This window comes from Wyeomyia smithii, chromosome 3 (assembly GCF_029784165.1).
Source record: "Wyeomyia smithii strain HCP4-BCI-WySm-NY-G18 chromosome 3, ASM2978416v1, whole genome shotgun sequence".
Classification (NCBI taxonomy): Eukaryota; Metazoa; Arthropoda; class Insecta; order Diptera; family Culicidae; genus Wyeomyia; species Wyeomyia smithii.
The window spans coordinates 80,874,614-80,893,348 of record NC_073696.1 but is presented as its reverse complement, the minus strand read 5'-3'; the positions used below and the strand labels follow the sequence as shown (position 1 = coordinate 80,893,348).

The window sequence follows — 18,735 nt, the reverse complement described above, 5'->3', positions numbered from 1 at the left end:
TAAGTTTATATTTTATTTAATTTCTTTTTTTTCTATGTCGCGGCACTCGTTTGGTCAGCCATCTTCGAGCGGTGTTTCCTCCAAACTAAACTCTCTCTCCTTTTTTGTCCCTCTCGCTCCGTCAAGCTCCCGTTCGTCCAGCGCGCCGTGTTGCCAGCTGCGAAGTCCAAGGGGCTCGCTGCTACATCCCCCTTAACACTTCTTGATCTAGTGAGGCACGAAGTTTTGAAACCAAGACGGCTCCCGGTGGTTACGGCTCCTGTTCTGCTTCACAACCTCACTGTTTGCTGACGGACTTCCGTTTTGCTGTTCTCGTTCGACATCCTCCTGATAATCTGGTTCTGCTGGTTCCTCAGCTTGAGGAAACATGGTATTCTCTGACGTGCCATCCTCATTACTGCATTCTAACTTCTTCAGATGAGCCGTATTCCTACGATACTCTTTTCCCGACCTCAACGATTTGATTGTAACGTCCGATCCTTGTTTGGTCATAATTATAAATTCTTCATTTATGAACTCCGTGCTGAGCTTATTGTCTTTCTTCATCCTCTTAGTGAGTACACGATCTCCCACCTGCAAATCACTTTCCCTAGCTCTTCTCTTCCTATCGCTGTACTCTTTCCCTTTCTCCTTTTGAATTCTGTCTCGGTCTCTCGTTTCTTCGTCATTCGCACAGAATTTTGGGAGATGTGGAAGTTTAGTACGAATCTTATGGCCGAACATCAGCTCAGCCGGTGATCGACAAGTCGTTGAATGGGAGGAAGCACGATATGTAAGAAGAAACTTTTGTAATTCACTTCGCCAATCTTGACCGAGTTCCTGGGCAATTTGAAGTCGTTTCAGTATCGTCCTATTTTGCCTTTCTACTTCCCCGTTCATCTGGGGCCAGTAAGGTATTGTATTGATGAGCTCGATGCCATGTGTACGACAGAACACTGAAAATTCGTTACATTCTTCACTCAACTGAGGAGCATTATCAGCTGTCAATGTCAGAGGAAATCCGAATCGGCTGAATATGGCTGTAAGTTCTGCTATGGTAGACTCTGCTGAAATACTGGTCATCTCACATACTTCAAAGAATCGGCTATAGTAGTCTATAACTACTAACAAGTATTGGCCTTCTGGAAGCGGACCTAAGTAATCTAAAGCGACATCCTCCCATGGTCCAGATGGTAGATCTCGGCGAGTCATAGGTTCGGGAACATTCGGAGCAGACACGAGCGTGCATCCTCTACATTTCTTCACAAATCCTTCAATATCGGCATCTATTTTAGGCCACCATACTGATCCGCGTAGTAAATTTTTCATCATTTGGGTACCGGGATGGCCTTCATGAGCTAGAAATAATACTTCCTAACGGAGAGATTTCGGAACGATCACGCGATCATCTCGCATCAAAACGTTTCCCACTTGACACAGCTCTGGCCCAATGACACGGTATGAAAGAGGCAGCTCGAATAATCTGCCATCGCTGAGCGTTTTCAAAATCAGTTGTATCTCCTCATCATTTTTCGAAACACCATTGATCTCCTCCCATCTGATCGCTACATTAGTTGCTGCTGCTGTAGCGACTTCATTGACAAATAGCTCTTCCGAGAGGTCGAAAGGTGTTGGGTTTAGAGTTGATAGTCGCGATAGGACATCTGCCACGTTTTTTCCGCCCGGAATATGTTTGACTGTATAATCAAAAGCTTGAAGCCTAAGCACCCATCGCTCAATCCGAGTGCATGGTTTCGACCGAGTGGTAAAAAGAAATTGCAATGCCTTACAATCAGTAATTAAATCAAAATGTTTCCCCAAAAGATACATCTGAAAACGCTCGACTCCCCAAACTGCTGCCAGCGCCTCCTTTTCCGTTTGACAGTATCTTTTCTCTGTGTCAGTCAATGACTTAGATGCGTAGGATACAACATGGTGAACACCACAGTCGTTCGTTTGAATCAGAATGGCACCCAAAGCTACAGGACTTGCGTCTACTATCACTGAAGTTGTGAGATCGACGTTGTAGTACCCCAGATTAACTGATTTTGACAGAGCGCTCTTGATATCGTCGAACGATTTCTGCTGTTCGTCTGCCCAACAAAATCTAACTCCCTGTTGCGTCAGTCTACGGAGTGGCTCGTAAATTGTCGCCAAATTATGAATATATTTGTTCATGTAATTGGCCAACCCTAAAAAACTTTTTACCTCGGCTGCGCTTTCAGGACGACGAACAGAGACCAGAGCTTCTACTTTTGAAGGTGATGGACGAATACCTTTAGCCGAATTGACATGGCCCAAAAATTGAACCTCAGGTACGCCTATTTCACATTTGTCCTGGTTGAGAGCGACACCACGGCTCTCAAGAGCATCTGTTACTTGTTTTAAACGATCATCGTGCTGCTTTTGATTCTCACCTTCAACATAAATGTCATCCAGATAGCAAACTGTACCTTCGCATCCTGCCAAAATCTCATCCATGACTTTCTGGAATATTTCAGGAGCCGATACTAGACCAAACGGAAGCCTTTTAAAACGGAAGAGTCCTCGACTGAACGTCGTTGTATCGCGGGACTCGATAGCTAGTTCGGTCTGCAGGAATGCCTCCCGGATGTCCAGTCTACTACGAACAGCACCTTTCCCTATTCTTGCTAGCAGCTCATCAACTATAGGCATGGGAAAACGCTCTCTTAACACCGCTTCATTAACTCGTCTGAGGTCAAGACATACACGAGGTTCACCATTGGCTTTGCCCACAACAACCAATGGGGAGACCCACGTAGTTGGTCCCGTTTTTACCTGAAATTTTAGAGTATTTGTATTCAATTCGAAATTTAATATAGTCTTGTATCATTTCAATTATTTATTATGTATTACATTTCAATGATGAAATTAACAAGTGATACATTTGCTTAAGGATTATTCTTCAATATTCACCTCAATGATATCTTGGGCCAATAACTGGTCTAGCTTCTTGTTTACTGCCCTCTTCATAAGGAATCGGTACACGGCGTACAGGTTGGAACACTGGTTTGACCGAAGCATCCATATGAATCTGGACTTGCACGTCTTTTATCTTAGCAAAGGGTACTGTGTCTCGCTCTAACTGGTTCACTTCACGTCCAATTCTCAGCACACCGAGTGCCTTTGCGGTTGCATCTCCCATCAGACAACGTTGCCCATCATTAACCACGAAGAATTTGGCCATGACCGCCTTGGCACCAATGGAAACCTTGGCGACGAACGATCCTATAATTTGCAGTGGCATATCGCTGCCATATCCTTTAATGACATCCTTTGAGCCTTTCGCCATCTGCTGGACTCGCACGTCTCGTTGTTTGAGCTTTTCCCACTCAAGGGCAGTAAGCAAATTCACGTCAGATCCTGAGTCTACCAACATGTTAATAGAAACGCCACCCAGTGTAAACTCGAGATTGTTATTCTTGGTTCCCAAATAAAAACAGTAATATGATTTTTGACTGGGTTTCGCTTCCTGGTCGGCATCACCAATGGTTGATGCAGCATCCGCATCAATTTTCACTTCTTCCAAAAGACGGACCTTTTTTTCCTTTGGTTCACCATTGGACCATTTCCGATTTTCGACGAATCGATTCGGTCTCTTCCCGCAAACAGCTTCGAAATGCCCCTTTCGGTTGCATTTACGGCACGTTTGATTCCGAGCTTTGCAATCCTTCGAGGAAGAGACATGTCCCTTTACACCGCAGCTGTAACAAGTAACAAAGTTCGAAGCCTCGTAATTCCGTTTGATGTCTACCGGACGCGTTTTTTTTCCTCGATTGGTTTCCACCCGGAACACCTTTTCCGAAGCGCCTTCACCAGTTTTCAGTGAGCCCAAATCTTTTACTTGCTGCTCGATTCCCTCCATCATGGAGCCCATCTCTTCGATCTCTGACACCGTTACGTCCTTCTGCAGAATCCTTCGTCTCAGCTCTTCCGATGCGCAGCCCTCCACAATGATGTCAACGATAAAAATCTCCGTGAGGACGCTTCGTACATCTATGGCATACTTTTCAAAACCGCAGTCAGCCAGTTGCTGACGTATACGCATCACGAAGTGAGCAAACCTCTCGTTTTTCTCTTGTCGAATCTTCCGCAATCGGCAACGTTCGAGAATGCATTGGTGGCCGGGTTAAAAAAATCCGTCGAATTTGGCAATCGCAGCATCGAACCAGTTTTCTTTAGTAGACACCACGGGAATCTTATTAGCGTCAGGTAAATTCTCGTAAACACGTTGCAACTGATTGCCACCGAAGTGCAATAACTTGGCCCGCATCACCTTCTGGTCCGATACACCGTACGCTTCGAAATAAAACTCAAGTGACGATTTCCAGCTCTTCCACTCTCTGGCCAACTGATTTCTTTCTATTTCTTCGCACCGGAAAGGCGGAACCGGCCGAGCGTCGTTGATCTGTAAATGGAACAGACAGAAAAAATTACTTTTCGTGTTCCCTCGTCATAGCAGACAATAAAACTTTTGAAATGACACTATCAATCCCTCAGGTTAAAATCTGTGACTTCTAACGTCATACTACTCTATAGCTATAGTCTATAGCTTGACATTTCATACTCCTCAGAGAAAAAAACCTCACCGAACTCATTCGATAGCAACACAGTAATAGTCTTCACTTTTCATGTTCCTCAGAAAATGAAATCACATTAATTCATTTGTTTATCACTTCTCAAAGTGCTTTTGCTTCACATCTCAATATGAATCACGGTTCGGCTTCTCAAAGCATTTTTATCGCACTCCTCAGAATACGCAAAACCTAATAAGGAAATGAAACTAGCTTGCAGCTGGCTTCGAGACAGCATCGCATTGATTCATTCCCAAACAAAAACAAAAAAAAACTTCACTCTACATTTTTCCCGCTTCCCCATATCACCTAGTAATCTCAATGTGATGGAAGCAGTATAAAACTTTTCAGCATGGGGCGTTGCAGCACTTTTTCTTTTTGGCTGATAGAGTTCAATTATTGGGGCAGAGCTATGCCCCATGTAGCTTTTCGTGAACCATTTGCACGCATTCAACTTTCCCGTTTTCGCGAAAATTTTCATCACTTACCAGCTTTTCCATTATCCTCGTCGCCAATTGTAGACGGTTCTGATTACGCACTACAATATCTCTTTCTAATATTTAATTGTAAGTTTATATTTTATTTAATTTATTTTTTCTATGTCGCGGCACTCGTTTGGTCAGCCATCTTCGAGCGGTGTTTCCTCCAAACTAAACTCTCTCTCCTCTTTTGTCCCTCTCGCTCCGTCAAGCTCCCGTTCGTCCAGCGCGCCGTGTTGCCAGCTGCGAAGTCCAAGGGGCTCGCTGCTACAGATTTCAAAGCACGTTTTTTTTAACTTCATTTAGTGCATACATAGTGATGTCCGATTACTTCTCGATTAATCGAGTGTATCGATTATTTGCAAAAATATTCGAATTATTTTTAATCGATTAACCGACTTTTTGATTATTGAATAATCGAATGGTTGATCCCGATTATTGTTCGATTATAGTTCAACTTTGTCCGAAAATGGGAAAATTGGTTATGCCAGCGGTGACGAAAACACAAGAGATTTCGAAACCTCTGTTCTCACTTATTTTATATTATCCATTTAGGTTGAAAATTGTAGTTGTCCACTGGCGACAATTGATTTTACTCGCATGCCGCACATTATACCTTAAGTCGCAAACAGTGCGCTGTATAGCCTATCTGATGTGCTGTACAGCGCACTACTTCCCACGTACCTAAGGATATTCAAAGTCGCAGCGAAAAGTCGCGCGCAACAAAAGTCGCGATTTCGATTTAGTGCTGCGACGTTAATATTTCGTTCAAAATTATAAAAATGCGTGCACGAACGAAAACTAAACTTGTTTTTTTGAGTGTTTACAAACAAAGCTCTGGGCGTCGCGGCTACGAAGTTAAAAAAGATTTTAAGGGCTGTTCGCACTTACGCGAACTCACATAAGCGATTGTTAAAATATGTGTGAGTGCCAGAGCTAAAATATTTCCTTCCTTTTTTTTCGCATGCAAGAACCGAACGAATTCGCGTTGACGGTGTTGCTGATATTTTGTTTGTTTTTGCATGCGAAAATGAAGAAATGAAACATTTTTGCTTTTGTCATCACGCAGAGGTGATGATGATGATGATGGTCCCGCCACATACCCCTACACAGGTTTGAGCTGGACGATTTATCTATAGATAATTAATGTAGTCACATTTTAATCAGTTATACAAAAAAAACGAACTGATTTTACCTTCAGATATAAACTTCTTCAAAAACTGTATACTTGATTCATAGAGCACACAAAACTAGCACAGGGTTTCAATCACAATCAGATCCGTTCGTATTAAACTTTGTCATTTACAAGCTTCAATAAAACAATCAATATATGAATAGAAACCAAAACAAATTGTTCATCCAAAATAAATCCCGTTGTTAAAACTTCGTCATTCAAAATCCGTTTGTTCAAACTTCGCCAGGTAAACTCTACGTCATTTTGAAAAACTTAGTGTCGTTCTATACAAGAGAAACTTTCCCGTGTGAAATACATTGTCTCTTAAACTCCGCAAGTGTTGGTGCACGATTAACATGTCTTGGCATCGATTTGAAAAATTTATACCTTTATAAAACAATGAACTTTGTGAAGCTCTCGTTAGAAAAAAGGTGTTCTTATTTCATCCGCGTTTCTAGTGTTATATCTATGAAAATCTCTTCCTCTTTCAATTCGATCACTCAAATATTGAGGTAGCAAACCATTAATTATTTTAAAAATGAACACCATAGACAAATAAACAATTCGTTGCTTCACGGATAGCCATTGCAAAGCGTTCAACATGAAAACAGAGGAAGTTAATCAACAACAACAGGAAGCAAGTCAGGCTAACAAAGTATGTCAATTATCTCTGGCAGATTTTGAGAGCTGAACACTGAACAGTCACATCTAAAACGATTTCTTGGATTGGTGAGTATGACGAAAAATGTTGCTTTTCTCAGTATGGACATATGACACATTTAATATAATTTTAGTTAATATGATGCAAAAAATTACTAGGCAGTGTAGAGAGGAGCAACCTGAACCAGTCAACATCGAACCAAGTTATGACCTGTGGGCTGCCCACGGTACTCTTGCTAGAGAAGCATTAAGATACAAAAACATCAACCATATGGTTAGATTACCCGGGGAGCTACGGCAGTATTTGCATGGCGATTTGGCACCAATAAATTCTGACCCAATTATAGTATGGAACCGAATTCAAGGACAGATTCCAACGCTTTATGAGATACCGATGAAATACATGTCAGTTCTAGGAACATCTGTTCCTTCAGAAGTTTATTCAGCAAAGCCGGTCGAACGTTTACAAAGCTGCGAAATCGGCTCCCAAGACCCCACTTAAAAATGTTCCTAATCTAACAGTCGAGAGGAGAGGATGCATGGTCCCACTGACGGCACCTACTCACGTCACAGGATTGCTAGGGCCATTCATTGTAATTTGAATGTTTAGCAAACGAATGCACAATTGTAAAATTGAAGAACTAATTGAATCGGAAAAATACTTTCTCGAAGATTCATAAAGAACTAGGCAAATTGAATTAATAAATATATTAAATAATGTGATTTCAAACCGAATAGCAAAAAAGTCTCTTAAAGAAAGTTTTAATATGTTGTAAAATTGTACAATATTTTTTGCTGCAAAAAAGCAAAGTTTAGGTGTTACACTATTTTACACAGAATTTGCAGTAGAGATTCGATCATAGGCTTGTTCGATGAACCAACTTCGTACATCGAAATCAAGAGGTAGGCAACGGAATATTTCTAGAGCTTTCTGCCAGATTTGTCAGTGAAATCTAGAGATTCGAATCTCGAATATCTCGGTTCAGCCAATCGAGTCCAATTAGCGGACACAAGCAAAATAATCGATTAACAATTAATCGATTAGTTGAAAAAATCGGACATCACTATGCATACATACCTGAAGCTATAGGTACCAAATAATCCTGTTTCGAAAATCGAATGAGGTATGTATGTGTGCGGAAGTATGTGCATGTGAGAATATTTTCATTCTTACGACCATCATATCTCGATTTTCTCAGCACCGGCTGAACCGATTCGATTGTTCTTAGTCGCGTTTGAAAGAGCTAAAAGTCTAGTTATTTGACGAAAAATATCGTTTTGATCCGAAGGTTCATTCAGAGATGACGTAACGGAATGTAGTCAGCTTATATAGGAACTGATAAACTAACCGATTTTTTCTTTCAGCGGTTTGACTGATTTGAGTCCTTTTGGTGCTAGATGCGTTTGTTAGGATTTGAAGGGTAGATTTCATTTCAACGATATACTTAAAATTAAATGATAATTTCCAAAGGTACGTTAAAAAAAAACAAAACAAAACAAAACTTGTGGAAACGCCTAGTACATTGCAGTATTTTGGAGGTAACCAAATGAAGAATATTATGCGTAGTGTACAAAAACAATCTTGAAAAATACATTTGGATTATCTCAGCAATGGATGTATTGATTTGATTTCCTTGGCTGCAATTGGAAGGGCTTGAAGGCCATTAGGTCATCATCGGACATTTGTTTGATCCGATGGTTCATGCAAAAGTTACAAAACAAAACGTGTTTACATGATATGAGACCAAAGAAACATGCTATGATAGCAATTGAACAAAAAAAAATCCTAACATCGGTTTGACCAAATGAAGCAAATGTTCGTAAGAATATTCTGAAATCTATGCTAAGCAAAGTAAGCAAAACCTTGGTGCTACATTCCGATTCGTTCATCATACACAGACTTCGCAGTCAAATGTTTAGTGTAAAGGACAATTGCAGGGTTAGCGCTACGATCCAACTAACACTCCCGAGCCGAGATTCGAACCCACGACGACTGGCTTGTTAGACCATCTCGGGAAATCCATTCTAAATTTATTTCAATATTCCTAAAAGTGCGAGTATACTTGTCTTGCAGTAGACATAAAACTGTGTAAATGTTGAACACTGCTCAACCAGGCTGTGCAAACACTAAATAGCATTAGCATATTCGTAACCCATATGTGTAAAAATTCTCACACTGGGATGGAACAAATAAACACATACTTTTACACATATCCCACGTAGCCTTTTGATTGATTTGATTTTGATGCGAATTACAAGAATGCACCTTTTTTATCAGTCAAACCGATGAAAAAAATCAATTAGTTTATCAGTTCACATGTAAATTGATCACCTTTTGTTACGTCATTTTTGAATGAACCTTTGGATCAAAACGATATTTTCCACAAACTAACTAGACTTTTAGCTCTTTCAAACGCGACTAAGAACAATCGAATCGGTTCAGCCGTTGCTGAGAAAATCGAGATACATTGGTCGTAAGAATGGAAATAAACACACATACTCATACTTCCGCACACATACACACCTTATTCGATTTTTGAAACAGGATTAATTGGTACCCATAGCTTCAGGTATGAAAGCACTCATTGAAAAAATTTGTTTGGGGTAAAATTAAGTTGTTTCTTGTCCAAAATAAATTCGAATGTTGTATGTGTGGAAATCCACACACCAGGGTAAACAACGTAAGTTTTTAAATATCTCATCAACCAAAAATATTTTTCCCTTGGAGAAAATGTATTTTGTGTAAGATTGATGGTTTAGGAATTGTCAAGAAATTTCATCAAAATCGATCGAGAAATTTTCGAAGAAAAATCAAAACAAAATTCATTTGTGTGGTTTTCCACACAAGGGTTCAATGAAGGTTAATAACATAGATTCATAATGGTCAGACGTTGAATCTATTTCTTAGGCTCAAGATGGGTCTATTTCAAAAAACAAATACGGTCGAAATTGCACAAACATGAATCAAACGGGTATATAGTTTAAAAAATTGAAAAAATAAACTTTGTGCAGGTATGTTTCAAACGTTGTAGCATTTCATGTACAAAACTACAATAGAATTACCAAGATGTTGAACATTCACGATCAACGATAATATTCATTTTCCGTTGATTTGTTGCTGCAACATTTTCAACGTGATTTTTTCGTCAGCACAGGTTTTGCCTTATAACTCAAACTGGAAATAATGGAATATTATGACTTCTAAACATTGATAAATGGCAGAACAGTGCGTATCATCAGTATTTCGTGTAATTGCAGGTATAAAAAAGACCCCGTTGTGTTTCGTAGCATACTGCCCAGTAACCTCCTCGTGGTACCAGTCGGAATTGTAGTACCCAAGCGAAAATGCGTGGTTGAACTTCGTAAGCCGACTAAGAAGAACGAGGGAAGGCTGACCTCCTTGAAAGAGAAACCAACCTTTTTGATCGCCTGTTTCCCAGGTTAGGGGCGGCTCACAGCAGCGTTTGACCCGGAGAAATTTGTTGTTTCGAACGCTGTAGCTAAGATGGCAGCCTTATCATGAGACCCGTTTAAATGGTCCTAGTAAGACTAAAAATGGAATGGAAGGAGTTGTATACCCCAGCTAAGGTTTGGTCTACTTAGTATTTGGCCGTTTTCTTTTATTTACTGCTGCGCCTCTAGTTCTTTGGCCGAGAAACTATCGACAGCGTTTTGACCAGGAAGGTTTGTTTACTTAGTGGTGAAAATTTCGTCAGGATTAGCACACGCGTTGAAAAGTTATCAAAGATGGAACGCGAGAGACGAGAAAAAGGTGTTCACATCTACGTTGAAAACCCAACATGGTCAGGAGGAATGATCGCCAAGTCTCTCAAATTACCGAAATCGATTGTGAATACCGTGCTCAAACGTTACCGGCACACTTTAAAGCTGGATCGTGCCACACAAACCAAACGTGCAAGTGGAACATTGGACCTGAAACTACGAGTGAAGGTTATCAGAGCAACCCGGAATAATCCTGGTGTCCCCATCCGTGATTTGTCAAAAAATTTAATGCAGCACATAGTACAGCTTGTCGAACAACCAAACAGGACGCTGAAACAGAACCTGGTTGCCAAAATCCGAGCAAGAAAGCTATAAGAGCAAGTCCTGAAAGAGCGCAACGGCTGTATTTTGATGGACGATTAAACATACGTCAAAATAGACTTTGGACAAATCCCGGGTCAGAAATTTTACCTTGCTAACCCTAAGGGAAATGCTCCAGGTAGGTTCAAGTTTGATCAATTTGTTGGTTCATCTGTAGCTGATGAGAGAAGACAAAAGTTTTCATTACTAGAGCAACCATGAATGGACCAGTTCACAAGAAGAAGTGTCTTCAGGAGATAATTTTGTCGTTCATCCAGTCTCACGAAACCCCGTGAAGTTCTGGCCCGATCAAGCTAGCTGCCACTACACCCAGGATGTATTAGAATGGTACAAGCAGAATAATATTGATGTTATCGAAAAAAGGATTAATCCACCAAACTACCTACAGTTTCGTCCCATCGAAGACTACTGGGCAATACTATGGTTAAGCGTAAATTGAAGAAATGTGGCGAATAAATGAAAACATCATCTAATATGGCGAAGTGGTGGAAAAATGGCCACTGTGCAGAAACTGATGGGGGGTGTTCGATGAAAAGCTCGAGAATTCATCAAAACCGCAGACAAATAATTTTTTTTGTATTTAATCTTTGAAGTTTGATAAAAACATATTTTTACCAATTTTGTACGTTATTTCCTCATAGAGTATGGGATTTTATGGGATCAAATTGTAAATGAAACAAACCTTATAAAAGGGCCTCGATCCACACCACCTACAAAGTCCTGTCCCTAATTCAGCTCTTCCGTCTTTCTCGTCTAGCAGAAGAATTCGTAGGGCAGTTCACGCAATCACGCACTACTACGGATAAAATCTTCACTCTCCGGCAGATCCTTCAGAAACGGCGGGAGTACAACGTGCACACACATCACGTCTTCGTTGACTTCAAGGCAGCGTATGATATAGCCGATCGAGACCAGTTATGGCAAATAATGCACGACTACGGGTTTTCAGGTAAACTGAAACGACTTATCAAAACGTGCACACACATCACGTCTTCGTTGACTTCAAGGCAGCGTATGATATAGCCGATCGAGACCAGTTATGGCAAATAATGCACGACTACGGGTTTTCAGGTAAACTTTGAGTCGAGTAATGTGTTAATGTGCGTGTCGGGGACACTCATAAGAAGAAGGACTACCCTGCACGTTGTTCAACATTGCTCTTGAGGGTAGATTCCGACGAGTGGGCATCGAAACGAGAGGCATGAATTTCAGGTAGTCAACTTAAGGGCTTCGCAGATAACCTCGACCTAATTACGAGAAACTTTGGGACGGCGGAGGCAATCTACGCCAGACTGAAAGTGGAGAGTTGGAGGTTAGGAGAGTTGGTCTAGAAATTAAACTGTTGAAAACCACGTATATGAAAGAGAGAGGCTCGCGAGAAGCCAACGTTCGCCTCCCCCGGACGGTGATCATGGAATGATGATGAACACGTATACTTATGATCTCTGGTAACCGCCGACAATAACACGGTACGCTTCGAGCTAGGAGCACACGGCGTCGCACGAAGCTGATGACGTACCAAACCTTAATTAGAATTATGAGTTTGAAACCGTGACACTGCTTACGTAGGACATACGTGAACTGTCAGTAGTTGAACGGGAAGTGTTGCGGACAATATTTGGTGGAGTACAAATCGGAGGCGGTGCAAGTGTATAAATCACGAGCTTCAGGCACTATTTGGGGAGATTCTCATAGTAACCCGACAAAGATCCGGAGTTTGCGATGGGCCGGACATGTCGTGAGGATGCCGGACGAATGAGAGAATACTCACTACTTACTTATCAATGAGACGAGAGGCGTGGTGGCTCGTGCTGTATCAAGATGTTGTCGTAATGCTGCTCTGTTTTGGACTGTGTTTCACCAGTTTCCCAGGCGTCTTATTACCCGCAAGTCTCCTTCGATCTGGTCGAGTCATCGTGCACGCTGCGCCCCTCTATTTATAGTGTCGGCAGGGTTGCTGAAGAGAAGTGATTTCACAGGGTTGTCGTCCGGCATCTTGACTTTCGCCAAGTGCAATGGGATTCTCTCCAAGCAGCCTTTGCAGTTCATGGTTCATGTGTCGTCGCAATTATCCGTTGTCCGTTTGTACTCCACCGTAGATAGTCTGCAGCACCTTCCGTTCAAAACTCTAAGAGCGTTAAAGTCCTCCGCGAGAAGCGTTGTTGTCTCGATTCCGTAGAGGGCTACCGGTATTATCAGGGTCTTGTACAGGCAGCGTCAACTTCGTGCGCCGTCGCACTCGACTCGACCGAAGTGTATTTCGAAGTGAAAAGTAGGCACGATTTCCAGCTTGAATGCGTCTTTGCTGGTGTTATTGTCGGTGGTCACCTTACTTATCTTATACTTTTATGGCGACAGATCGTTGAGATCCAATGTCGAATCCAGAATACGCCTCCACAAAACTCAGTGTTGGGCTATTCCTCTCTAGTAGCCCCTTACACCCGCTGCTCTGGCATCCTCGTCGACAGCACATAACCAGCGCGTGCGAAGTCTGCTTCGAAATCGTCGGCGTCTATCCGATTCTCTGCTAAATATTGGGGCTTATTACGGGAGTCACTTCACGGTGAAATGACAACCGTAAAAGGCACGGTTAAAGTGATTCCCATTTGATTTGCACGCGTCTTTTTTACCATGAGATTTTTTCACTTCGTTCTCACCGTGAGGTGACATCCGTAATTAGCCCCATTGTCTTTCCCGGTCGCTCATCCGCCGTCCGTGCTATGTGGCCAGCCTACTGTTTCATCAGCTCAACAATATCAATCTGGACGAATGAAAATCTTTTCTAATTCTAGTCACACCTTCTATTCCCGTTCATCTTCGCATTCCCGCGAAACTACATACATTGCCCGCTTTACTAAACTTAAAATATCAGCATGTTTGTATACTTCGTACAGCTCATGATTCTTGCGCCTTCGCTACACCTTAGGGACCATTCATTAACGACGTCACGCAAAATTTGGAAAAAATTAACTCCCCCTGTCATAACTTCCTTGACCCCCCCACTTAATTAAGTCACGTTTTTATACCCCTCCCCCACTTCTTTGGTTATAGTTGACTGAAAATTAAGAAATCTGTAAAAAATGCTTTTTTTAAAACCAGAACGATTTTGCTTTAATGGAAACTGAAACTAAAAGGAGAAGAAGAGTATAAAAAATAACTATAAAAGGCATTTAATCTTTAGTCCAAGGATTCTGTTGATGGAGTCGCATATCGATGACATAGAAAGCCGAGAAAGTAACTGCAGCATCATTGCTGATTTCTGAAAGACCATCCATGTTCAGTTCCTCTTCTTCAATCAATTCGCAACCCAAATCTTCTTCACATGTTAGTAGGGTTGAGAGAGACTGAAAATGAATGCGCTGTCAATTATAAACAAACATGCACGGTAAAACGGAACTAACAAACATTATTCTGTTTAAACGAACAAAAAATTTGTCATTTATTTTATCTTAAGCAAATTTTAAACAAAAAAGGGATAGTAGAACTATGAATGAATGATGCAAGTATCATAAATAATTCTGAGTTGTACTCTGTGGTATAGGTATGTGTCTTTTTTTTTGAGTTGAAATGTGATGTCACACTCAAGTTAAAGTACATCACAGTTAGTACATCACTTGCGCCATGGTGGCCATGATCAGTCGAGTCAGTTTATCCGGAAATCCATTGCCGTGCATGGTCTGCCATAGCTGTTCTCGATCGACTGTATCATAGGCCGCCGTGAAGTCGATGAAGATGTGATGTGTGAGCACGTTGTACTCGTGACATTTTTGTAAGATCTGTTGGATCGAGAAGATCTGGTCCGTGGTGGCAAGAGCTCCCATAAAGCCCGCTTGGTACTGGCCCACGAAACTCCCGGTTAAAGGTGATAGACGACGGAACAGGATCCGTGAGAGTATTCTCACATACTAACAGACATAACAAGTCGGAAAAATTTTCAATAAAATCATCGTTTGGATGATTACAGTACTTTACGTTAGTAACAGTAGCACCATCTGCTGTCGTGCTCGCGTTGCGTCATGTATTCCGACCTTAGTGCATGTGTCAAATGGGGAACTACAAAATATGTATGAGATTGCATGACAGCACCCCAGACGACGTTTTCGCGCGATGACTGTTATTCGATTGAAAATTTGGAATGAACGTTTTTTTGGCGATGTAGCTAGGTTCCAGTGTTACGTCTGTTAGTCTGTGGTATTCTGTTGTGTATTTTTGTGGCATTGATAAGCGAGATACCGCGGTAGTTGCGGTATTCCAGTGTGTCGCCCCTCTTGTAGATGGGGCAGAACACTTCCTCCACTTGATCACACAAATCTGCATCCTGCCCAGCAAAATAAAGCCGGTACCCTGCTTATTGGTTGTGTCGCCGCTCTGGTAGTACTGTGCTCTTGCGGTCTCACATCCTTTCCGGCAAAGCTTCTGGAGTGCAACGATGTCGAAGTGGCGGGGTTCTAGCTGATCCAGCAGAATCCGGTCGCCACTCGGTGCGTTCAGCGATCTATATACCGAGCTTCCAATCATCGTTCTTATTTCGTCGGTTTGGTTGTTGTCGAATGATCTGGTTCTTATTCAATTCTTGATTGTTCGTAGTATTTTAATTTTCCGGCATGCTGCCTTACTAGGGCTGCGGATGCCTAGTCTCACCACGGGGTTGCCGTCTTAGGTGCAGCTGGCTAGACACCGCATTTCATAATTTAGCCGTCCGCTCCGGAGCAGACGTTGTTTGAGCCGCCCCTAACATGAAGAACAGACGCTCAGGCTCACCGATTTTCCCTTGATTGCTCGTATTTCAGTCGGTACCAGATAAGAATACATTTTATTGAAATTTAGTTTTTGAAAAAAGAAATCATCGCGGAAGAAATACAACCATTTGAATCTTTTTTTGAGATTGTATGTTAAGATGTGGTGGTAGTGTTGAACAAAACTAATCGTCAAAAGCGAAGAAATGCTGCCCTGAAGTTCAAAATAGTTGTCCCAGAAAGATTATAGCTTTTTTACCATTCCTGTGAATTTTGGTGCCCCTAAAATGCGTCAATTGTCAAAATGCGTCAGCTTACGTCAAAGTGTCGTATACTGGTCGACGAGCAGGGTGCGTCGCTTCTACGTTATATTTGCGAGAAAACTTATTTAAGTCTCTGGAAAAATGTTGTATTTTCATCTGCGATAACTGCGTTAAAGAAAACACTGGTCGACAAAAGTTAAAGAAACATTTGCCCTTGAATTCAAGCTGGTAAAAAAAATAACTATAGCTTATTAACCGTTCCTGTGAGTTTTGGTATTTATTAGATTATTGTTGGATGCGTGCATATCTCAGCGACGGCAAGGTGATGAACAGATGTTTAAATTCAAATTCAGAAATTTATTAGAAAGCAATTAATATATGAATATGAATATAAAGAAACTTAAGGTCGGCACAGTGGTGCGAGAGCTTGAAAACGTGAACTTAATTCATTTGCTCTCCAAATAATGGTTTTATTGACATACTATCTTCCGAAGATATTTAGTATATAAAAAGGCTCAAATCATGACAAAAAGTTTTAGTTCGAAACTCAACCGCTAGTGGCGCTTCAAAATTTAACTTTTTAGTCTTACACTTTAGAGAAATGGTGTCTTCAGCAAAGTTATAGATTTTTACAAAAAACTTTGTCGAAGACACTTTTCTTCTAACTCTTCTTGTTTTGGATATATATTATTTCTTATTAGACATGTCTTTGAAATTAGTTTTTTTCGAATATACAAAAAACTGTAACGTTTAGAAGGTTATAATGTTCTACATATATTTGTATATCATCGAAACACACCACTTTGTAGAAGACACAAAATAGATAGCTTCCACACAAACTGAGTTATTGCAAAAAAAATGTTAAAAAAGCATAATTTTTTGTACAAACCAAGAACACAAAAAAGCAAAAACTAGCGGACGAAACCTGCATAGAATGAACTATTATCATAATCACACTACAAAATCACTTTGATCGTTTGTCCCTTTTAGTATCTTCATTACCTGTTATAAAATTCAAAAAAACAGTTCATAGAGCAATTGCAGGGCGAATATGTCATAAAATTTAACTAGTAATAGCATTGGACAAATTCACGCAAAGGATCGATCTCACTGTATCGATCTTTTTTTTATAGGTACAGATACTTATAAGTACTTTTATAGATACAGATTAGACCACATCAAAAAGTTTTCTAGAACAGCCGTAAATGTTGATTTACTACACCGTTTTCTGGAATCAATAGATCTAGTCATAATCAGTTTGCGAGACAAGCCATCTAATAAGATCTGCGGTGATGAAAAATACAGGCTAGATATTAATTAGGAGGATAATGCTTATTCTGATGGGGATGATTTTTGAACTTTATATTTTTTATACATTTATTTTAGCAAAATTAATACATAAAAATATAATTTAATTATTAGAACAATGCAATAGACGATACAACATTTTTAATTTGGAAAAGGTATGCAGTTTTGACGTGTATTGTCATCGAAAAAGTTGAGTAAGGCTGTTTTTTAAACAAAACTTAGGCAATGAAGATACTGGAAGGGACAAACTTTAAAAGTGATTTCGTAGAGTGATAATGATAATATTTCATTCTATGCAGGTTTCGTCTGCTAGTTTTTGCTATTTTGTGCTCTAGGTGTGTACAAAAAATGATGCTCATTTAACATTTTTTGGCAATAACTCGGTTTGTGTGGAAGCTATCTATTTTGTGTCTTCTACAAAGTTGTGTGCTTAAATGATATACAAATATATGTAGAACATTATAACCTTCTAAATGTTACAGTTTTTTGTATATTCGAAAAAAACTAATTTTAAAGACAAGTCTAATAAGAAATGTTATATATCCAAATAAAAAGAGTTAGAAGAAAAGTGTCTTCGACAAAGTTTTTTGTAAGAACTTTATCTATAACTTTGCCGAAGACACCATTTCTCTAAAGTGTAAGACTAAAAAGTTAGATTTTGCAGCGCCACTAGCGGTAGAGTTTCGAACTAAAATTTTTGTCATGATTTGAGCCTTTTTATATACTAAATATCTTCGGAAGATAGTATGTCAATAAAACCATGATTTGGAGAGCAAATGAATTAAGTTCACGTTTTTGAGCTCTCGTACCACTGTGGTCGGGTACAATAGAATCTTTGAATTCCCTGTGGAAATTCTTTGACAAAAGACATTCATTGAACGAATGTTTCTAAGGTCAAAGCGATTTGTTACTTGTTGATTATGTACACTTAGGTGTGGGTGTAATAATTCATGCTTTTAAATATTTTCACAATAATTTTTTTCAGGTAATAAAAATGGTTTAGGTCAATTCATTTGAGGGATATTTCAATTAAGTGGATTCATAATGTATGCTTTAACTGTTGTAGGGAAAAGAGATACTCTTGCTTTTTTATATAAATTGTTCATATGATCATATGACATATGTGACCCACTCCCTGTTCGAAAGGCCAAAGCTGGAGCAAGTAAAACTCAATGGTCATAAGTTTATGCGAGCAATAAAAGTAGTAATAGTTTAATGAAATAGCTATTTTACTACTTCCAGTCAGAATCAAAGACACTGTTTCCTCTGAAACCTTAATGAGTAGGCGTTTTATAGTCACTACACAGTCTTTTACTGGCTCCTGTGTACACTATAAAAAACTTTCAGCAGTCAAATACTGTCAAAACTTCATTATGTCTCCAGCTTTCTCGTACAATTTTTATTTCATTTTTTTTGATGAATTTGCCAGAACTACCA

The 18,735-nt window shown here is 40.1% G+C and overlaps 2 protein-coding genes across 6 annotated transcripts in view; both read right to left on the bottom strand.

The window, feature by feature from the left end:
* Window positions 1-207: 207 nt before the first annotated feature.
* LOC129728364 (uncharacterized protein K02A2.6-like) lies at window positions 208-1,311 on the bottom strand. Its single transcript, XM_055686801.1, has one exon. It carries the CDS (start codon window positions 1,309-1,311, stop codon window positions 208-210), a length of 1,104 nt encoding a protein of 367 aa, XP_055542776.1.
* Window positions 1,312-2,891: 1,580 nt separating this feature from the next.
* Window positions 2,892-18,735, bottom strand: part of LOC129726870 (uncharacterized) — a 131,014-nt gene continuing 115,170 nt past the window's right edge. For 3 of the 5 annotated variants that reach the window (XM_055684048.1, XM_055684047.1, XM_055684049.1), the window contains exon 2: window positions 2,892-4,408. In XM_055684048.1, coding sequence (XP_055540023.1) covers window positions 2,918-4,048 — 1,131 coding nt within the window. In that variant the 5' untranslated portion in view covers window positions 4,049-4,408 and the 3' untranslated portion in view covers window positions 2,892-2,917. Of the gene's footprint in view, window positions 4,409-4,589; window positions 4,690-5,062; window positions 5,235-18,735 lie in introns of those variants that run through there. The other 2 variants (XM_055684046.1, XM_055684050.1) reach the window with 2 other exon arrangements.